Genomic DNA, 23247 nt, shown 5'->3' with positions numbered 1-23247 from the left:
TCCTGGGTTTATGGTGGTCCTTAATATGCGCCCAAAGGTGCAGGGATTTGGCTCCCCGCCACTGTAAGCCACTTCAAATAACGTATGTATTTTTATTGAATTATTTTATGGAAAGTGATTGGAAAATCACGAGTACGTTTGTTTAATCATTAAACATCAGAACGTTTTATAGAAGAAACAGAACATAAAGTTTAAAGGAATCTTCAGGCTTATATGTTTAATGATATTTTATTTCTACAGACCAGCGCCAATGCTTTCATTTACGAAGTTCTGCTTCAGATTGAAAAGATTTTTATGAACGAGGGGATGCCATCGTCGTGGAATGAAACCTGCAAGTTGACGTTTCAGAACAACATTTTCACCAAAGTTCAGGAGTTCAAGAAGTGTGTAAGTCACTAAGGTCCTCTGATTCTAGCAATCTTGTTGTGCCCCACACTAATCTACACTCCATGGGTGACAGGGCCTTCAGCTGAATAGCGCCCAGACTCTGGAATAACTTATCGAAATTAATTAAATCAGCTGACTCCATGAATTCTTTTAAAAAACAACTTAAAACTCATCTGTTCAGGAAGGCTTTTTACTCTACTTGACTTTACTACCCTTCTCTCAGTTTACCTCTCTGTCAAGATGCTCATGTAACCTGCATGTGTGCTAGACCATCAATTCTGTTGTCTGTTAGGCTTTCTCTGAATTTACTGTCTTAATCTTCTTTATTTATTTATTTGCTTTGTACTATGCTATATACTGTATACCCTGCCATTCTATCTTATATTCTTTAAGTGCCTTGAGCATGGGAAAGGCGCTATATAAATACAAATGTATTATTATTATTAAGTTCTCGATGGTGATGGGGGTCCGCGATTTGGGACTCGTAACTCACTCCACAACTGGTCTGACTGCTGTTCATTGTTCCGTTTCTGTTAGCTTCCTGCTGATGCTGCTGATCTCAGTGACAGAAGACTGGTGACACATTTTGAGGGGCTTCAGAAGATTCTGAAAGAAAAGGTAACTTCATACATTTAAACGGATATTTACATTGACAACCCTGATCAATCCATGAAAGTAACGGGGGTCGAGCCTATACGGGGAGCACTGAGTAGAAGCAAACTCTGGACCGGACGCCAGACTAACAAATACAGCATTGCCTGGGTCACCAAAGTAACACACGCATAGAACATGCACTCCAACAGTTAGCGCATCACAACCTTTGTAGCAAAGCATTTTATTTCTAAATGTTTGCATGTTTCTACATGTGTACATGTTTATTTCTATGTTTATGTTTTTGATGCGCCATCTACTGGAGAAAATGGCATTCTGGGACAGACGTGGGCTTCTGACTCTGTATTCGAAAGCACGTGTTTACAACATATGAAAGGCACCTTATAGATAGATAGATAGATAGATAGATAGATAGATAGATAGATAGATAGCGTGAAAGGCACTATATAATAGATAGATAGATAGATAGATAGATAGATAGATAGATAGATAGATAGATAGATAGATAGATAGATAATGATCTGAAGATACACCAGAAAGACAAAAAAATGTTATAATTAAAAAGAACAAAAACCTTCTGACTTATCTGTCATGGTTACAGTGAGGCGCTAATATATTGATTGACAGTTCGCAGTGTCGGTGTTACAGAGAGGATGTGCACCTGTGTTTGTAATGGCACTCAGCTCTGTCTTCATTTTGTCTTTTGCTACAACCTCCAGAGGGCCCAGAATGGGTTCCATAGTTGAATATTCTAATCTATGTAAGCCATAAAACGTCAATTAGCATGTTGGATTTTTGGACACTATAAGGACCTGCTCTGTTCAAATATCAGTACCTTTAAATGTAAACCTGCAGTACGTACCTTCTGTTAATGTTTAATTTCATCTTCAGGACAAATAAAGTATTTCTATCTATCTATCTATCTATCTATTATATAGTGCCTTTCACTCTATATCTATCTATCTATCTATCTATCTATCTATCTATCTATCTATCTATCTATCTATCTATCTATCTATCATTATATAGTGCCTTTTACTCTATCTATCTATCTATCTATCTATCTATCTATCTATCTATCTATCTATCATTATATAGTGCCTTTTACTCTATCTATCTATCTATCTATCTATCTATCTATCTATCTATCTATCTATCTATCTATCTATCTATCTATCTATATAGTGCCTTTTCTCTTTCTGTCTAATTAACTCTCTGAAATGTGCTTTTATTTGCAGAACTACAGCTTCTGTGCGTGGGAGGTGATCCGGGCAGACGTGAGGCGCCACCTGATTCAGTTACACATCCTGGCTAAGTGACGGCCATTCGCGGACAGCGCCTCCTGTGTTTTATAAAGCGCATTTATTCTATACGTCGTGTCTGGATATCCAGTAATGGTTTACCCAGCAATAACCCCGAATATCTCCTGACGGACATTTCAATCGTTGTTGATAAGGGCACTAAACACGTACGGATGGGTCAATTGTAACTCCTGCTGATTTAGGCATTATTTTTATGGCAACTATCTTTTATATTTATGTTTTATTTTAATATTTATTTATATACAGTATTTATTTTTTTATTATTTCTTTGTAATGGTTTACCTGTCATCTTTCCATCCATTTGTAATTTATTAAGTTGTGAAACATGCCCTGGACTCAAGACGTCGAGAACTGTGAAGTCCAGATATTTCAGTCTGCAGTATTGAGCGTGTGTGGGATGTCGCTCCGTTATCGGTGGGCTCCATTTATATCGAGCACTCCGTCCAGGGTTGGTTCCTTTTGCTGCCTCAACTCGACTAAGAGGCTCGTCAATAAGCTGATCTCTGAATGTAACCAGAATGTATCTAGAATGTGTAGTATTACACGTTTTATTGACTTTGAGTTTTTTATAATTTTTTGTTTGTGCTCTGTTAAAGCATTAATTTATAAACACATTTATTTATAGCTCAGTATTTATATTTTTTAACAACTGTGATATTTATATAATACAGTAAATTGACAATGTTTGTAATGCTGTATTTTTATAATGTGAAACTCAAATAAATACCTTATACTGTACAAGTAAATCAGCATTTTTCACTTCATATATATATATATACATACTAGGGGTCTTTGCCCCCTGTTCACTTTGCTCGCCCCACCCTCAACCCAAACCCAAGCATTTTGCAGTGTAAATCTTAAATATCCATCCATTCATTATCCAACCCGCTACATCCTGGGTCACAGGGGTCTGCTGGAGCCAATCCCAGCCAACACAGGGTGCAAGGCAGGAAACAAACCCCGGGCAGGGTGCCAGCCCACCGCAGGGCACGCACACTCACACACCAAGCACACACTCGGGACAGTTTAGAATCACCAATACACCAAACCTGCATGTTTTTTGGACTGTGGGAGGAAACCCACGCAGACACGGGGAGAACATGAAAACTCCACGCAGGGAGGACCCGGGAAGCGAACCACAGGTCTTCTTACTGTGAGGCAGCAGTGCTACCCACTGAGCCACCGTGCCACTCATAATCTTAAATATACAGAAAAAATTATTAAACATTTTTACAGCTTTCTTGAAAGTCTCTTTTATTACGAGTTCTTATACTTCAAATTAACAGTCGAGAAACAGAGTTACTTACCAGAAATCCTCCGTTATAAAAGTCTGCTGCTGAAAACAACCAGACCTGCATAGCCACGTCCACTGCACTCGGGGAAAGTGTTCTTCTTTATTGACAGTTGGAAAGCCATCACGCTGGAAAGTTCGACCAGAAGAAAAGACAAACAGCCCTCAAACACAGCAGCACACGAACAACCTAAAGTATCAGGTTCACTGAAATAGGATTTTTATGTTTATTTCCTCCACCATAACTTACTTTGGTACAAACAATTTGTTTTACTTTGATTGAGATCTAAAAAGCAAATATTTCAAGCTACGACACTAAATGACTAACCTTAAGTTGATTGAAAGAGAAAATTTACGTTGAATGAACAACATCAATGTTAGACTTTTTTCAGTGACCGCCTGAAAATACCACCGAGGTTCAGGGGATAAAGTTCAATTCTGTATTCGATTCTTTGAAATACTTTAATGTTTCCCTGCCTGGTTTGCCGCCTTGTCTTGGACATTTTGGAGTATACTTAAGTGATTTAGATCGTTTTTTTCTATAATTTGCTTGAACATTATGGTTGATTTTGCGACTTTTCTCATTGCGTTAAGTATCAGAGTCCGCTTTCTGCAGCGATTTATTTGCACGAATCTGAGCGAGAAGCTGCGGGCCGAGGGATGAAGGATGCTGGATCTCAGAAGTAGGGAGCCGGACGGCCCTCCTCACTTACGCCAGCCTCTGCTCCAGTCGCTCTACTTCTCGCATACCTTGCATCTGCTTGTTTGTTCAGCAGAGATTGTTAAGGAGTAACGTTTGATGTTTTTGAGAAAGAAATCAGAGCTACATGTGTATTAGAGGGGAGCTGCTCATTGGCACAGACAGATGTGCTCTTTTCTCTACACGGAGGACACTCCAGTCAGGGCTGAACGCGATCAGATACAGTGGCCTCGTGTGAAGTTGGAGCGTACATTCCGCTTGGCTAGAATTACATATTTTTATATTGATTTTTAAAGTTTGTCCCGTTTATGGGGAGAGCAGCGAGGAACAGCTAGTTTTTATATGAATCAATAGTAACATTAGACAGAGAATTCTCAACGTTTTTAAAAAGCTACAGTTATTTAGAGAACAGTTCAATATGCAGTTTACATCTTTATATCCCACCTTCCTTGTAAAACTAAAAACGTGACAAAAGAGAAACACGGCCAGAAAAGAAGAGCTAAGCAATAAAAAGTACTTTTTGGGAAAGCCACTTTGAATAATGTAAATGATATGCAAACTCGGGTGGCACGGTGGCGCAGTGGGTAGCGCTGCTGCCTTGCAGTGAGGAGACCTGGGTTGGAGTTTACATGTTCTCCAAAAACATGCAGATTAGGTGCATTGGCAATCCTAATTTGTGCCCTGCGGTGGACTGGCACCCTGCCCGGTGTTACTTACCTGCCTTGCACCCTGTGTTGGCTGGGATTGGCTCCAGCCAGTTTGGATACAGCGGGTTGGATGACGGATGGATGTATAAACTCATAAACAGTGGATGCTAAGAGAAATTCAAGACCAACATAAAGAGTTGGGGTACCACCCTGGCATAACTAATAGAATGCAACATAAAAGGAAATACAGACTAGACAGGCGAGAGAAAAGGGAAAAGGTATTTGGACACGGCGCCATCCTCTGGAACTGCGGGAAATTACAATCTGTGCTTGAGGAAGTGCATGAGATCTCCACCTCCTCTGTGATATTTCAGCTCTTGTGGATGTAAAGGGTGACGTATGCCAAGCAATTCACTAAATCCTGTGGATGGCAGGAACCAACTTGGAGAAGGGGACACTAGCATCTAAAGTTGCCCTTTCTTTCTTTCTTTCTATGCCATTTTTTACTTAAACATAGTTTGTTACAAGTCATATCAAAGGGCACAAAAGGCCTGCCATGCTCTTTCTTGATTCAGCCTGTGCATCATTTCATTTCAGGCGGTGGTTGGAGTCATTGGATGAAGCAAGTAAACACAAAAGGCAATTCAAGTCACAATAAATTTGCTTATGCTGTTCAACTTCTGTTCAGGGTTCCTACTGCTGTGGTGCAAATGTTGTGATGCCCAGGTAGCAATGCAGTAAAGCCAATATAACACATCAGAAAACTGCACGTCAGAGTGGATGTCAGACTTAATGACCGAGTTGCTAATCTCGTTGCTGGATTGTGTCAAATTGACGTGACTAGAAGTCGTAGGGTATGTCAAAGTAGACGACTGCATGGCACAGTTTCACATTCCCAACAATGTGCGGCCTTACTCAGCTGCTGAGTCGGCATGCAGTTTACAGGTAAGTCAAGTTCAGCCACAATGTCTGCCATTGCTTTTTTTCTCTCCATTGTGTTATGGTACATAAAACACAAGACACACAAGCTTCTCTTCTGTTCACGAGGTGCACAGCATCTGAGAAGGAGAGCATCCACCTTCTTTATTCCTCCTCACTACCTTATATTCATGGAATTTGTAAGTGAGCACTCGTGGCTGTCAGCTCTCACAAGCACACAACCCACCACTGCAATTTAACAAAATGGAGGCTTTTGTAGATTTATTGGAACAAATGCCCAGGACTGTCACACTGTGTGTCATGGAAGTGTACCATCCCTGATAGTAAAGTCGAACGGCATGCATGACGCGGGCTTAACACGGTGAGTTTTCCAATCACAAACAAATGAAAGTCTTTTTATATTTTAAACTCACTGGTACCCTCGACCGTAACCCCGTGTCAGCGCACTTTTGAACCTTCTCTTTGACTTGGAAGAAAATGTAACATCGTCATGGCCTCTAGATCATGACATGCCGCATGAAGAAGTACAGGATGAAAAGCAAGCAGGGAGTACCGCCAGTTCTTCCTGCTCAAGTGACATGGCTCTGCTTCATTTTGGTCATCTCGCTTCTTAAGATTCCGAACTTACCTTCCATAAATCACAATCACCTTGTAAAGGGGCTTTCGTGAATATGCTAATCATCCTCATATGCATTGACGTTGCTGCCGATGTTCATTGGCTTAGAGAGCAGCCTTCCTCCTGACGAGACCCCGCCTCCTGCGTTCAAGAGAATCTGCCTGCGCGCGCACCGCAACTGAGCACACAAAGTGAAGTGCGGCATAAGAGCGCCTCTCCTCTGTGTGCTGCCTTAAGACTAACAAACTTTAAAATTTAGGGCTCCTAATCCAGAAGGGGTCCCCAGAAGTGACTTTAGTCCAACATTGCTTAAAACTTTTGGGTGTCCACTGTATGTCAAGGGTTTTTTAAGTAATTGTGTAATTCAATACAAAATAACAGTTAAAATAAAGATTAAAAGGTTATCAAAATATCAAAAGTGGCGATCTGTTGCGGAGGAACTCCAGTGAAGATAACAGTGATTACTCAGACCTCGTTGCTGGTCAAGAAATAGAGGTCTGCTTTTGCTAACAGGACAAGAAAACACAAACTGCCTGCGTTATCCTATACAGGAACACGTCTTTTTAAATCAGGAACCCATTGGTATTGCAGAAATCTATTATCATCTGTTCATGGCTATTCATGGATAAATAAATAAATAATGGGACTTTCTGGAACTTTCATCTCAAAGGTTCTTTTGGAAACTGAAAATGGTTCCTCTGTGGCATCGCTCTGAAGAACCGCCATGCATGGTACCTTCATTTTGATTTTCATTTTTTTTAAGTCAATAATGATAGGAATATTTTAATCTGGATTTGAAATGCAATGTTGAGCAGTTAATGCAGTCGTATTAATTAATAAGATGAGACGTTTCTTCAAAACTTCAGTTTTATTTTAGTTTTTGTATGCAAAATCCATGTAAAAAAATTCTCATTATAAAACAAAGCAGTTTAACCTGTGTGGCAAACAGTTTTCTAAATTATTTAACATTTCAAGCATAATAAATATAAATCTCTTTAAATAAATAAATAAATAAATAATTTATCAATAAATAATTTGCCAATAAATAAATAAATAGAATAACAAATGACGAAAGTTCGAATTAACAGAGATCACGTGGTTCATTTGCCATTAAAATTCTGTAAATTCCCGTAATTTAAAGGTGGTCTGCGATTCGCCGCCGCCGTCAGTTTGTCATTCTGTTCACAAGATGGTTGATCCAGTTCAGATTATAAAGCACTTCTTTTCTGATGATTTCCCAGGCGCAGTCATCGTAACCCTGCAAGCACAGAAAAGCCATCTGATGAAAAATTGTGCCCCTTGCTGTGTAGGCAGCGCAGTGGTTATAGAAGCTCATAGGATGCATGGGCACTACCGGGCGCGGTATCACGTGCGTTTTTTCTTACCTAAATTAACGTAACTTTGACTTTTCGATTCTGTTATTTAAGACTTGTGACTTAACATACTCGCACTTTATCACTAAAACCCAAATTCTAAATAATTCTGTTTTACACATTTCAGATAACATTATAAAACTGCAGGTCATTTTCGTTTTACACCATTTGAATTAAATGAGCAATAAAGTCGACACACTAAAGCAGCCCAAATCACCACCACCGATAAAGTGTTTCAGGAACCCCCCAAGCCCCCATCGCTGTAAGGTGCAGGAAGAAGCGACTGTTACCTCAAGCCGAGGGTCCACATCGCGGTGTGACCCTGAGCACGTGACTTCACCTGCCTGGGCCCCAGTTGGAACAAGACATGGAGCCAATTGGACTTCACATGTCTTGGATAATAAAGGCGTCAGGCAAGTACTAAAAATATATAAAGACGAAGTGTGGGCGTGTTTGTGTGTGTCCTGCGGTGGGTTGGCACCCTGCCCAGGATTGGTTCCTGCCTTGTGCCCTGTGTTGGCTGGGATTGGCTCCAGCAGACCCCCGTGACCCTGTATTCGGATTCAGCGGGTTGGAACATGGATGGATGGATGAACTTGTGGTTCATTAGTTTTGAAATCCCTTTATTCGCAAATATAATGAAAGGAATAATAAAATACGTTTACTATTTCAGTTGTAAACCATACGTTTCACATAATATGTAAACAGCTTGATGCTGCTTTTATTTTGGCGCACAAACCAAGCACAATTTAAAACTGCCAATGCGCCTAACCAGCATGTCTTTGGAAGGACACCGGAGCACCCGGAGAACATGCAAACTCCACGCAGGGAGGACCCGAGAAGCGAATCCATGTCTCCTTACTGCGAGGCAGCAGCTCTACCACTGTGCCATCCATAAAATAAGTAAATAAATAGATTTTTTTAAAAAGTGCAATGAAATGTGACAACAAATAAACAATAACAGCGTGAAATACAGTATGCGTGCGAATAATTAAACATGGCACAAAATATGTTTTGTTACTTTTTTCGTTAAGTATTCATTTATTTATTTATTTTATTTTAGTGACACGGCACACATTATAAAGTGCCAACTGTCACTTTACTCGTCAAAGCTCATAGGATGCATGGGCACTACCGGGCGCGGTATCAAGTGCGTTTTTTCTTACCTAAATTAACGTAACTTTGACTTTTCGATTCTGTTATTTAAGACTTGTGACTTAACATACTCGCACTTTATCACTAAAACCCAAATTCTAAATAATTCTGTTTTACACATTTCAGATAACATTATAAAACTGCAGGTCATTTTCGTTTTACACCATTTGAATTAAATGAGCAATAAAGTTGACACACTAAAGCGGCCCAAATCACCACCTCCCATAAAGTGTTTCAGGAAACCCCCCCCAAGCCCCCATCGCTGTAAGGTGCAGGAAGAAGCGACTGTTACCTCGGATTTTAAGGCTTCTTTCATCTTCTGGAAGTAACTATTCAAAGCGACATTGGTGCCCACAAAGCTTTCTGCCTCTTGTGCCTCTTTGGTAATGGGAATGCGATCTCCAAGCTGAAGGAAGAAGACACACACGTTCAATGTTAAAATGAAGAAAGACGGCATTTTGTAAGCCGAAAGATCACCAGCAGCGGACATCAGACTTACACATTCCCGCAGCTTCTCAGTCTTTCGATTCAAGATGTTAAGAAAGTCGTCCAACTTCATTTCGTCCCAGTAAACGGGCTGAAGGTCACTACTGAAAATGTCCTCAATGTGGCGGAGAGCTTCATATGCAAACATCGCGAGGTCTTCGGCCTTGTGGAGACAATTAACGAAAAAATAGATAAGCGTAACATCAACGAGGAGACAATGGGAACAATTAACAAAAATAAATACATAAGCTTTTTTTCTTTTTTCTTTAATAAAACGAAATGTTTTATTATTGCCTATCATGTAAGACGCTATATATTTTCTTTCTTCCCAAAGTTAAATGCTTTGTACTTTATTTTAGGTATTACTTAACATGAAAAACGTTCTAAAAATATATTTTTCTTTCTTTGCAAAGTTAAATGCTTTGTTATTATCTGCTTTGCTTAACATGAAAGGAACTATAAAACTTTCTTTCTTTGTTAATAATGCTAAATGCTTTGCTACTGCTAATCATGAAAGTCGATATATAATATTTTCTTTCTTTCTCTTTCTTGCTTTCTTAAATGGTATTTACTTTAGGTATTGCTTAACATGAAAGGCGCTATAAAAATACTTTCATTCTTTCTTTCATTAATAAGTTAAATGCTTTGCTATCTACTATGCATATTGCTTAACATGAAAAGCAACTTTTCTTCTTAAAAAAGATAAATGCTATTGCTGATAATGAAAGACGCTATATTTTCGTTCTTTCTTTTTCTCTTTATGAAGTGAAATGCTTTGTTATCTAGTTTGGGGATTGCTTAATGGCGCTATTAAACAGTTTATTATTTGTCAATAAATCTAAATGCTTTACTGTTGCTCATTATTAAAGATGCTTTATCCTCATGTAAATGATATCCGTTGTATCTGTTTGTTTCGTCTGGTGTAACCGCTGTATTATGGCCCACATCATATCTGAGCCCTGGCCGCTCTTCCCTCACTTCCCTCACGCAGGCTGCCATTAGAAGCTCTCAGACTAATCATGAGTCACATGAATTTCAAAAGGCCCACCAAGCATTTGAGTTTCTTTTTTTCCTTCTTCTTCGTCTTTTCTTTTTTCTTTTTGTGACCCTGTCATATCCCTTTCCAGTCTGAATGGTCAGATCTGAGCTTGTCGCTGTGGTGAGGTTGACGTTTTTGTCCTTCCTGGTTGCTCTTTTTACTTTTTAATGCTTCTCTGTAGGCGGATTGAGCCCATGTGCTCCATCACATCCTCCAACTCTTTCAAACCGAAACCCTAGAAACCCAGCGCCACAGAGCACTTTCTGAGCAGCCTCTATCGGCAGAAGGACGAGCTGACCCAGGGTGTAAGGAGCCATGTGTGTCTTTCTTTGCGTACACAAAAATAAATCCAAAACGGTCTTCAGAACGATACCATAGAGGAACTATTTTTGATTCCAAGCAGAACCGTGCAGTTGAAAGTTTTGAAAGAAACTTTATTAAGATCCTCTAACTGATTCCTAACATAACCATAGGAGATTTTTGAAATCCCAATTGGCTCCTAATTTGTAAAGGACCCCCACGACATCCATTCGCGCAGACTCAGTTCAGGTTTTCTTCATCTGTCGCCTCCTGCTAGGTCGCCAACTAGACTTTGAAGATTCTGTTTTGTCCAAACAGCAAGAACCTTTTCAAAAGAAGCATTCAGGGAATGCAATGATTCTTATGGGGCTTCGGGAAGCCAACGATGAAGAGCCAGGATTTGTACGAGTGCGCCCGCTAGATTCGTTGACGTGGACTGCCGACCACCATGACGGGCTAAACTGTTTCAATGTAATCACAAATGGACTTTCAAAATCTTTCGGAAAGTTTTCTTTTAATACTTCTTAAATATCGATTGTATCAGTTCACCATATGCTTTGAACAGAACAAGCAAACGTGTTAAATGAATACTTACAGTGTAAGTGTCTGGGACTTTGTAAAGATTTTCAAGAGAATCCAAGCGTATTTTCTTTCTAATGCACTGCGAGGGCATCTCCGGACCCTAAGAAAAAAGAAAAAGGATTAATTTTACTTATTCATTTATCTCTTTAATTTTGATTTACTGTATTTATCAGGAAACCGTCTATTTTGTCTTAACACAAGGTCACGGGAGTCTGCTGGAGCCAATCCCAGCCAACACACGGCGCAAGGCAGGAATAAATCCCGGGTAGGGCGCCAGCCCACCGCAGGTTCCCTTAATGCAATATATATATATATATATATATATATATATATATATATATATATATATATATATATATATATATATATATATATTTTTATATACATTTCTATAAATAAAGTAAATCACATTTTTTTTGTCACATAAAAAAATTACACATGCTCAGTTGCTCAATTTCTATGACTGTGCCTTTAAGATGAAGAATAAAAATGCAATTAGAGAAATGTATGACTTTATACAATCACAAATACAATGCAAAAATGTGATAAATAAATAGCCTGCGGTGGGCTAACGCCCTGCCCGGGGTTTGTTTTCTGCCTTGCGCCCAGTGTTGGCTGGGATTGGCTGCAGCAGACCCCCGTGACCCTGTAGTAATATATAGCGGGTTGGATAATGGATGGATGAATAAATAGCTTCATATAAGAGAGTAGCAATAGGGCATCATGTATTTAGACGCTTTCATTACGGTTCCACGATACCTTCTTGTTGAAAAATTTACCTTGAGACCTTTTATTGTTAAAAAGTAATTTACACTTAAATCAATAAAAAAGTAATAATAATAATGAATCAAAATAAAAGGTGAAGGACCCGCTCAGCGTGTAAACCAGATAACAACAGGTCGAGATTTGACCCCAAGTCATATTCTTTCTTTCTTTCTTTCTTTCTTTCTTATAATTACAAAAACGTTTAAAATAGCAATCAAGTGCTTAATGCCAGGGCAGTAGGGTACATTACACAATAATTCAACTCAAGTAATTGGGCAGCACGGTGGCGCAGTACAAGGAGACCAGAGTTTGCATCCTCCCTGCGTGGAGTTTGCGCGTTCTCCCCTCTTTTACTTGGGTTTCTTCCACTGGCCGTGCAGGTTCGAAGACTTAACAACGCTAAATTGTCTCTATTGTGTGTTTGGTGTGTGTGTGTGTGTGTGTGTGTTGGAGCTATCCGACTTTGTCCCTGTCTTGCCTCCTATGCTGGCTGTGATAGACTCCAGCTGCCAAGGTCTGATTTAATCGAGTTAGGAAGTGGCATGACCTTATCATTTTGGGAGCTTTCACAAGGGCACATTCTTTGAAAATTTCTCTAACCTGAACAGCTCCTTTTGTGGCCCGTCCTTTTATAGCGCCTTACACCGTTGTCATGCGCATGGAACTGTAAGAATTAGCGCGCTTTCTTGCTTTTTTTTTTGTTCTGATAACAAGGCAATCAGACAGATTAAGATTTTACATCTTGACGTCGGTGGACACTTTTCTACCCGACAAGAACCCTTCAGTTGAAGTTTAACTCCCACTGCCCTCTTCAGACGACGCGCCATCACCATCCGACGTGTCTCCCCGCAGACTCCCTTGCAACTTACCGTCTTTGTGAGAAGTCGCGTCATCTCCGGATTCAGGTGAGGAAACCGAACTTTGATCTGAACACACTGGAGAGCCAGCAACTCGGACATCGAACCGATGACCAGACAGGCAGCAAAGAGCATCTGCAGCGCCATCGTACAAAAGTCAACTAGGAGGAGTGGAGCTGAAGAAGAAGACAAGACGATGCGTTCACAGTTCGCTCGGTAGTCGATCGATGACTGATAAGGAAAACCAGACGTCTTCTCTGCCTTTTATATCATATTTCTTTCATATCTGGCATAATTATAACTGAAAAGAGGGAATTCCCTTCTTTTTACATTCTTCCTTTTGTTTTCTTTGAAACAACAACTTTCCCTGTTGTGGTTTGTGCAGAAATAGATAATCGGAAACTCTTCGTTGTGCATTACACCGGTGTGTCATTTCGAAAATCAGGATCGTCTGAATGGTGGTAACGCCGTTCTGAGCGACAGACCGTTACAGCAGCCTGCACCTTGTGCGCACGATTGTATTTGTATTTATTTTTATTCATGCGGGCGCAGAAAGTAATTGAAATAAAGGAAATGAACACCAACGAACACGAAAGAGCCCTATAATGGCTCCACAATATCACACACTGGATTGCAAAAGGGGGTCGTCTAAGGGATTTGACTTCAGTTTCTTTTTCTTAGGGTGAAATAAATAAATTCATCGAGTACCTTCCTGTGTAATTTTCGTTGTAAATTACAGCGACATTAAAATAATTTAAACGACTGGAAAATTCTCAACCAGCAGGTGCAGATACCCAAAGGCCCCTCATCAGAGCAGTGGAAAAAAATAAGAAAATGAAAATGAGGCTCCAAGTGGAGTTTTATTTTTCAGAGGTTGTTCCTTAAGAAGGGATCTCCTAATGACACATGAAAGTTTCACCCTGTGGACGCTGAACGCCTCCACACTCCCGCTAAAGTTTACTAATTTTTGACCACCTGCTGGTGATTCCAGCCCCTACAGTCACAGCAGCGTTGATACATGGAGTCCTCGGGCTGCAAGGTTCAAATTTTGGTCCCGGAGTTTGCTGATGTTTCTAGTGCTATATACATTTTATTTCCGAACTATACCTGTGTTAACCATTTAAGAAGGGTTGAAATCTAAATAATTAATAAAGACCCCAGCGTTAATTTGTGCAGTGCATATCTCCGCTATATGCTATTCTTCAAAACAGTGTTTGTGATGCTCCATGTGTTGGAATGACAGATGCAATGCAAGTTATTACTACAAATACTCTGATGTGCCATCTGCTAGGAAGACAAATACAATTCCTTTTTTAACGTCAAATGTTTCTGTTGGAACAATGGAGACATAACAACCAGATCAACATACAAATACACAGACACAAAAATACTTATTCGTGGTAATGAAGTGAATTATAACAAATGTTTGTGAAGAGCCTTCTGTTGGAATGACAAATGCAATGCATACAGCTCTGTTGAAAGTCACTTGGATTTTGTAAAAGCAGTGTTAATGTGTGTGGTGCACCCTGTGTTGGAATGACAATCACAACACATACAGTTTGTCTCTGCCACATGCCACTTGAAGTGGGATTCATAAAAGCAGAATTAGTGCTTGTGATGCACCATCTGTTGGAATGACAAATTCAATGCAGTTTATTAATACAAATGTTTTCGCTGCTCCATCTGTTAGAATGACGGAGATATTGTTACCAGACCAATACACACATACACAGACACTTATTTATAGTAATAAAATGCATTACTGCACATGTTTGAGATGAGCCATCTGTTGGAATGATAAATTCACGTGACTCTGTTATATGCCATTTGGTATGGGATTCGTAAAAGCAGTGTTAATGTTTGTGATGTGCCTCCTATTGTAATGACAGAGACATAACAGACACACAGACACTTTTCCTGGTGTTAAGGTGGATATTCCGGTTTCTGTTCCCACATGTCATACCACCAATGAGGAGTTACACATAAAAAGAGTATATATGGAGGCTTGATGCCATGCAAAAGTGGCATCTCCCAACACCATGCATCAGCAGACATCAGTGGGCGATCAAGTGCCACCAGATTAAAAGATCAGACTACTTTGTAGGCAAACATCAAGGATTTCAACAACAACAACAACATTTATTTCTATAGCACATTTTCATACAAACAGTAGCTCAAAGTGCTTTACATATTAAAGAATAGAAAAATGAAAGACACAATTATAAAACAAAATAAATCAACATTAACATCGAATAAGAGTAAGGTTCAATGGCCAGGGGGGACAGAAAAAACAAAAAAAACTCCAGACGGCTGGAGAAAAAAATAAAATCTGTAGGGATTCAGACCATGAGACCCCCTGACCAGTCCCCTCTGGGCATTCTACCTAACATAAATGAAACAGTCCTCTTTGGATTTAGGATTCTCACGGAAGGGCTTGACGATGATGATGGTCACGTAGACTTCTGCCTTTTAATCCGTCCATCATTGTTTGAGCATCATGAAGCTTTGAGTAGGTGGTGGTGGCGCAGGCCATCACCACAAAGAAACCGGAAAAAAGAAACGGAAGAGAGAGTAGGGGTCAGTACGGATTTTAGAGCCACCATGAATACAGAGTATCAGGATTAAGTTAAATTACGATTAAAATGAAGTTATAAAAAGGCCATGTTACAGTAACGTGTGTTCAGCAGTGTTTTAAAGTGCTCTACTGTATCAGCCTGGTGAATTCCTATCGGCAGGCTATTCCAGATTTTAGGTGCCTAACAGCAGAAGGCCGCCTGCCCGCCTCACCACTTCTTTTAAGTTTTGTTCTTGGAATTCTAAGGAGACACTCATTTGAAGATCTGAGGTTACGATTTGGAATATAACGTGTCAGACATTCTGATATATAAGATGGGGCGAGATTATTTAAGGCTTTATAAACCATAAGCAGAATTTTAAAGTCAATCCTGAATGACGCAGGTGACCAGTGCAGTGACATCAAAACTGGAGTAATGTGTTCTGATTTTCTTTTCCTAGTTAGGATTCTAGCAGCTCCATTCTGCACTCGTTGTCACTGATTTATATCTTTTTTGGGTGGTCCTGAGAGGAGTGCGTTACAGTAATCAAGTCGACTGAAAACAAACACGTGAACTAATTTCTCAGCATCTTTCAGTGATATAAGAGGTCTAACTTTACTTATGTTTCTTAAGTGAAAAAATGCTGTCCTAGTGATCTGATTAATATGCGATTTAAAATTCAGATTACAGTCAACAATCACCCCTAAGCTTTTTACCTCCGTCTTGACTTTTAATCCTAATGTATCCAGTTTATTTCTAATAGCCTCATTGTATCCATTATTGCTGATCACTAAAATTTCAGTTTTCTCTTTATTTAACTTGAGAAAATTACTATTCATCCATTCTGAGATACTAGTCAGACATTGGGGTCAGTGTATAAAGAGAGTCGGGGTCATCAGGTGCCATTAATAAGTACAGCTGTGTGTCATCAGCATAGCTGTGGTAGCTCACGTTGTGCCCTGAGATAATCTGACCTAACGGAAGCATGTAGATTGAGAAGAGCAGCGGACCCAGGGTAGAGCCTTGTGGAACACCATATTGGATATCATGTGTCTTTGAGTTGTAATTCCCACAACTAACAAAAAATTTTCTCCCTGTCAGGTAGGATTCAAACCAATTTAAGACCCTGCCAGAGAGGCCCACCCATTGACTAAGGTGATTTCTAAGAATGTTGTGATCAATGGTGTCAAATGCGGCACTCAGATCTAAGAGGATGAGAACAGATAAATGGCCTCTGTCTGCATTTACCCGCAAGTCATTTACTACTTTAACGAGTGCAGTTTCTGTGCTGTGATTTGTTCTAAAACCCGACTTATCAAGAATCGCAGGTTTATTGAGGTGGTCATTTAACTGCATAATGACTGCCTTCTCCAGAACTTTACTTAAGAAGGGCAGGTTAGAGATGGGTCTAAAATTTTCAAGAGCTGGGAGGTCGAGATTATGTTTCTTAAGTAGGGGTTTAACTACAGCAGTCTTAAGACAGTCTGGGAAGACCCCCGTATCTAATGACGAATTAACTATGTCGAGAATATTGTCAATTAGCACGCCTGATACTTCTTTGAAAAACCTTGTTGGTATCGGGTCAAGGACGCAGGTGGAGGGTTTCAATTGAGAGATTATTTTCTTTAAATCAGGTAAATCTATCCTAGTGAAAGAGTTTAATTTGTTTATAACAGGATGCTGGGGTTTAGGGGGATCCTTAGTGTTGGGGAGATATACGATGTTATTTCTAATATCATTAATTTTTTGATTGAAAAATACAGCGACAGCCTCACAGGTTTGAACTCAATATGTTCTGTTATGGTGATCTGAAAAGAGGAGTGGCATGTGCCCTCCTTGGCTGGTCGAACCTCTGCATTTTGAAACATCTTCTTGGTGACACATGTTGGTCCTCCTGCCAGCAGAAAGTTGCAGTAGACCAGATGTAACACGATGAATACCTGGCCCTGGAGCTGGACTCAGTTCTTCTGGTTTGATGCAGCCTGCCCTGGCGGATGTTAAATGGAGATGGAGAGACAGCTGAAATGTGGTCAGTGAAGGACTGCTGGTCATTGGTCAACACCTGAAGGTTTGCATTCAGACTTGAGCTAAACACAGATGGAACAATGAATAGATGGACAAGCTGAGGTAACAAGAAGGTGGTGATGGTGCTCCTTCATGCAAGTTGCAACTTCAATGAGAAATTCTATCTGATACCAAGTGGTGCTCTGGATGGAATGAAAGGTACAGCTGGAAACCATCAGATTATGAGAAGCTAAGGGAGTGAAGATGGAGCCTAGTGAGAAGGTGTGTAGAGAGAGAGGACCCATCACCAATCCTTGGGTCACCCCTGGGCTTGCTTGGTGCACCCTTGACACCTCCCCTTGCCAGGACACACAGTAGGATCTGCCCAAGATGTAGGACTCAAACCACCTGGGGGCAGTCCCAGTGATGCCAAGGTCGGGGAAGGTGGTAAGGATGGACAGCATGGTGATGTGCGAGGAGTATGACCTTCACATCCTGGCACGGCTTCCTCCTTGAGCTGCCCGGAGAGTTTCTGAGCCCACAGCCCCCCGAACATTGAGTGAATGTAGGGTACATTGAAAGAAAAGAAGAGTCTGCTTGACTTCCTTCAATTAGTTTTTATTGTTTGTAATAAATACAGCACCATCGGTTCAAACCGTGTGCGCTTAAAAAAAATACATATATTCATTTATTATACATTAGTATTTAAAAAATAATCCTTCCAGTTTATTAAAAAATAAATATTCATTTTTTTAAATAATTTTATCAATAAATAAATAAATACTTAAAATAAATAAAATACACTTTGAGGTTTTTGTTGTTTGTTCAGAATTATGGCTGCAGCGGAGGGTTATCCATGCCCTTCTAGTTCATTCTCTTGCTGATGTGGGCCATGAGGTGGTCGATCCTCTGTAAGTTGTCTTGAACCTGAGAGCACACGGCATGCCAGGCATCGGAGCTATAATTCTGGAAAAAAACAAAACAAAACAGAATAAATACAAATAAATGAATAAACAATGCCCAGCAGGGGGCGCACCAACTCCCCAACACCTGACACAGATAGGCGCTATGCACAAGTCTAGCACAACACACGCTTATTTTCCAGGGGAGAACGCTCTCTTTTGGTTCCCCCGCCAATGCACAGTACAATTCGGCACAACGCAATATGCAGGTCTAAAGCACACTTCTCTTCTTTCTCTTTGTCCCACTTCACTTCACTTCGTCCTTCTTGTTCCCGACTCTCGTTCCCTGTCTGAACTGAAGCGACTCCCTTTATGGTGCACCTGGGACCACCTCAGGTGGCTCATAATCATTAGCCAGAAGTACACCCAGGTGTGACGGAAACCCCAAAGTCAGGCTCTGCAGCTCCCCCTGGTAACCCCCATGGAACCCAAGAGGGCTTCGTGAACTCCACTTTCAGCAGGAATCCATGGAGAAACAGCAGTTCAAGGGGGGCTGCCTTCTAGCGCTCCTGGGGAGGCCTATGCTAATCTGCTTCCCATCGGTCCTTCCCGTATATATGCTCCCCAAGCCGGGAAAGGGCCGTGGCCATCCACAACAAAATACAACCATAAGTAAACGGGTTATGGGGTTAAACAAGATGCCTACAGTCGCAAATGTCACACCTTCCATTCGTGAAACGGGTGAGGTGGTGGTCTGGCAGTCATAGCAGCTGCACTTCAAGAACAAGTAACCCCCCTGTAGCTAAGCATTAACCGAGCATAAGTATATGAACCATAGACATTTGGAAGTAGTGTGGTGAGCAGAAGGACATCAGGGACCTTCAAAACTCGAGTTGAAGTTCCTTTGGAGGAATTAAGTGGAGAGGACTGGTGACCTTCATTGGGCGGAATGGTTTGTTCTCATCTAAATTGTTTTAATGTTCTAATGTATGGGCTTAGCCAGTAATTGGATGGGAGTCCATCTAGGGGAAGTTCATGATGCTGCAGGAAGGGGTGCCTGTGGGACTATCAGGGGTCAGCTTACCCTGTGTGGATCCCAATGCCACCCAATGCAATGGGGGTGTCAGGAGATCCTGGTCCTGTACTCATTAAACTTCTCTGGGCATCTTTTGAAAAGAGCAGGGTGTAGCCGATGTCCTGGCTAATTTGCCCACCACAGTCATTTTAGCTCCCTAATTATCCTCTGTCCCTAATTGGCTCTCTCCATCACCCGTATCCTGGCACAGGAATGGCTGCCGTCGTGTCATCCAGGTGGACACTACACCTTGGAGGTGGTTGGAGTGGCTCTCTGCTGTCTATGGATGGTGCTATAAAAATGTAACTATCTAAGAATCAGAGTGCTCAAAGTAGTCATAAAGTAACGGGAGATGTTGCTGGGATCCACACACGTTCAGCAGTTTCCTCTGTTTATATAAAATGGCGTTTTCAATGTGCATTTTGTAATCAGTCGTTGGTAACGTTTGTATTTCTCTCCGTTAACTTGTCACAGCGCTCTGCGCCTGCGCTCAGTGGAGGGCGCTACACAAAAATAGACTGAAATGAATGAAATAACGAGAGCACATTTCTGAATTAATGGGAGGGGCGACTCATGAATGAAAAGTCAGGTTAGCAGCTGGACAGGAAATGAGTAAAGGCGCTCTGTGTGGTCGAGCTGGGGATTCACCTTCTCCACTTAACTTTCACTTCTAAATTTTGAAAAAGAAATCCAACCGTACCTCTTGTTTCAAATAATCGTCCATTTTCTGAAAATAGACCTCCAGCAGCTTCCACTCGGTTGTCTGCCTGTTTTCTGCGTAATTCATTTCCTTCATCTGCGGATGACAAAATGAGAGAACAAGCCAGCATATTAGATTCACTTGTTTGTTTGCTTATTTATTAATTAATTATTTTTTTGTTTATTATATCAGCTTGATATGAGCAGCTGTCTGGAGTCACATCATACTCTTTAAAATAAAGAAACCTTCTTAAGTCTCAAAAGAACCATCCATATGAAAGTTCAAAAAAATAAACGTCCATTTAGATCCGTCACAAGTCCCAAAAATAGCCCTGAATAGATGATAACAGAAGATAAGCTCTTGACATTAAAAGGACCGCAGATACAGTAACAAAGGCTGAGTTGACTGTGTTTGCCTTCTCTTAGTACCCTGCTAGGTCACCTTCTAGATTTCTCTTTCATCAGCATATTAAGAACCTTCTCAAAGCCCAAAGACCCGAGTTCATATGCAAAAAACCCACCACAAAATGGCAAGGGTATTTGTTCAGCAACGGGTCTAGGAAGAATCATACAGCCCAGTAAAGTGCTGTGAAAGAACCTCAAAATAGATAGATAGATAGATAGATAGATAGATAGATAGATAGATAAATGTGAAAGGCACTATATAATAGACAGATGGAAAGGCACTATATAATAGATAGATGTGAAAGGCACTATATAATAGACAGATGGAAAGGCACTATATAATAGATAGATGTGAAAGGCACTATATAATAGATAGATAGATAGATAGATAGATAGATAGATAGATAGATAGATAGATAGATAGATAGATTAATAGATAGATAGATAGATAGATAGATAGATAGATGTGAAAGGCACTATATAATAGACAGATTGAAAGGCACTATATAATCGATAGATAGATAATTTAAAAGTGAAAGTACAAATCAACCAACACTTAAAGTGCAATTTCCACACCATGTTGAATGATCCGCTATGCCATTTAAAACACCCCAAGCCACTTCACTTATTAATCTGTTTGATGCAGGCAGGCAGGGCTGAAAAAAGACCATTACAGACCCTGTACATACTTAAAAGATTTTGGAGCACCCATATGATCTGCACTCACTCACAGTGGACAACTAAACAGGACCAGTGACTTGACCAAGATAAGAACGATCACATGACCCTCGGTGGACCATGTGGCAGTTACCAGATTTAACTTAGTTGTATTACCAATATTAGTATAGACCATTAACCTCTATTATTAATATATTGTTATTATTTTTTTTTATTATTGTATAAATATGCATGTAATTTTGTCATTTAATTTGGGAGCCCCTTTTTGTGGCCCCTGGTTTAGCTGCGCCATTTGCAGTTTTGCACCATATGGTCCATGGTAAATGTGGCAATGGAAAATATTTGTGGTGGCGCCCTTCCTTTGATGCCCTAAGCACCATCTTATTTTGCTTAATGGCTAATGGATGCAGATGCTTATTTCAGTGTTAACTTTAATCATATATTTACTCTGAGTAGTTAATGGCTGACTTAAAATCAATGGCGTTACTAATATGCCACCCTTTGGTCGGTATTTCTATACAGTTTATAGGGAAGTAAACATAATTCCAAATTCATACATAATTTATTTTTACTGACTTTTCATTAGGCGGGAAGATTAATCAACCCAACCCCTAGGCACGCCTTCCTTCGCTAATACTTACACAGTCCTTTAGCTCCTTCATCTCCCGATGGAGGGCGCTCATCAGCTCAGAGACGTTCTTACAAGGGGTCTCGGCCACGCGTCCTCGAAAAATTGCGCTGATGTTGCGGATGGCATCGTACACCAACAAAACACTGTCGCCAGTCTAAATAACAAAAGAAAGAAAGAAATACTTGTGACTAAATGTTTGGTGTGAAAGTAAAGTCGCAGCGTAGATGTAAACAGAATAAAATCTGTCCAACTTAAAAGAACATTTACCAAAGAATGCTTATGAATTCTGTAGACTTTGTGTGGAATTCTCAGATTCATTTTGAACGACGAAACGGCGCTTTCCTAAAAGAAATAAATAACAAACACATAAATATATGAGCTGCAGGAAAACAAAACGAAGATAGATAGATAGATAGATAGATAGATAGATAGATAGATAGATAGATAGATAGATAGATAGATAGATAGAAAGGCACTATATAATACATATATTTTGTAACATATTCCTTTCAGTGATTCAGGCCTTATAGAAAATTAATTATTACCACAGCTCCTCCAAGTTCCCATAGCTTTATTCTGGAATTCAAGTTTAGTTCGTCATCTTATGGCAGGCTCATGAAGGCTCAGAGCCGTGCAGCTCCGTTACTCACCATATCTGTCAGCGTCATTAGAGTTCTCCGACTGGTGTACACGAACTGCTCCTGCTGTATCCACTTGCAGGTGTCCTTCGAGCCGCTGCACGAGTAGCAGAGCGACAGTACGAGGGCTGCGACGACGAGAGTTTTTGTTGATATCATCATAGTAGTCTGAAATGTCTTCGCTTTGAAATAAAATATATCCTTCTGGATTGCAGATAGAGCTAGGAGTGTGATGCTCTTCCATTGCTCAGGTGTGCTGTTTTATACCTGGAAGAGCAGGTACGATCGGAAAGTGAAAAGTCGCAAAACTTCCCGTCTGGATTTTCACCAGGTATGCGACACTCTCTTCATTTCTGTTCAAAGACGCGTGTCACCTTTGTCTCTGTTGTCATTCCCATGCTTCGGAGAGATTAGATTGCGCTTTCAGGTTTGCAAGGTGCGTTTCAGTGATGTAATGACGGGTTTTAATGCTCATGCGCGTGAGTAAACTTTACGGAAGTACAGTTTGATTACTGCTTTTACAATAGGATATATAGTACGATAATACTGCTTTATTAAATAACTTGATTTTATTCATAGTTATCCGTAC

At 40.3% G+C, this 23247-nt stretch overlaps 2 protein-coding genes across 2 annotated transcripts; both read right to left on the bottom strand.

Moving 5' to 3' along the window:
- Positions 1–7571: 7571 nt before the first annotated feature.
- Positions 7572–13218, bottom strand: LOC120518004 (interferon a3-like). Its single transcript, XM_039740551.1, has 5 exons — positions 13084–13218; positions 11463–11549; positions 9542–9691; positions 9335–9448; positions 7572–7772 (listed from the first exon to the last, which is right to left on the bottom strand). The coding sequence occupies exons 1-5, from the start codon at positions 13216–13218 to the stop codon at positions 7680–7682; spliced, it is 579 nt and encodes a 192-aa protein (XP_039596485.1). The 3' UTR covers positions 7572–7679.
- A 5276-nt stretch (positions 13219–18494) lies between these two features.
- On the bottom strand, positions 18495–22817 carry LOC120518003 (interferon a3-like). Its single transcript, XM_039740550.1, has 5 exons — positions 22671–22817; positions 22288–22362; positions 22031–22174; positions 20308–20403; positions 18495–18596 (listed from the first exon to the last, which is right to left on the bottom strand). The coding sequence occupies exons 1-5, from the start codon at positions 22815–22817 to the stop codon at positions 18495–18497; spliced, it is 564 nt and encodes a 187-aa protein (XP_039596484.1).
- Between the last annotated feature and the right edge of the window lie 430 nt (positions 22818–23247).

This window comes from Polypterus senegalus, chromosome 17 (genome assembly GCF_016835505.1).
Source record: "Polypterus senegalus isolate Bchr_013 chromosome 17, ASM1683550v1, whole genome shotgun sequence".
In the NCBI taxonomy this organism is placed as follows: Eukaryota; Metazoa; Chordata; class Cladistia; order Polypteriformes; family Polypteridae; genus Polypterus; species Polypterus senegalus.
Note: the sequence above shows the minus strand (reverse complement) of the source record. Positions and strands in the feature narration are given on the sequence as shown.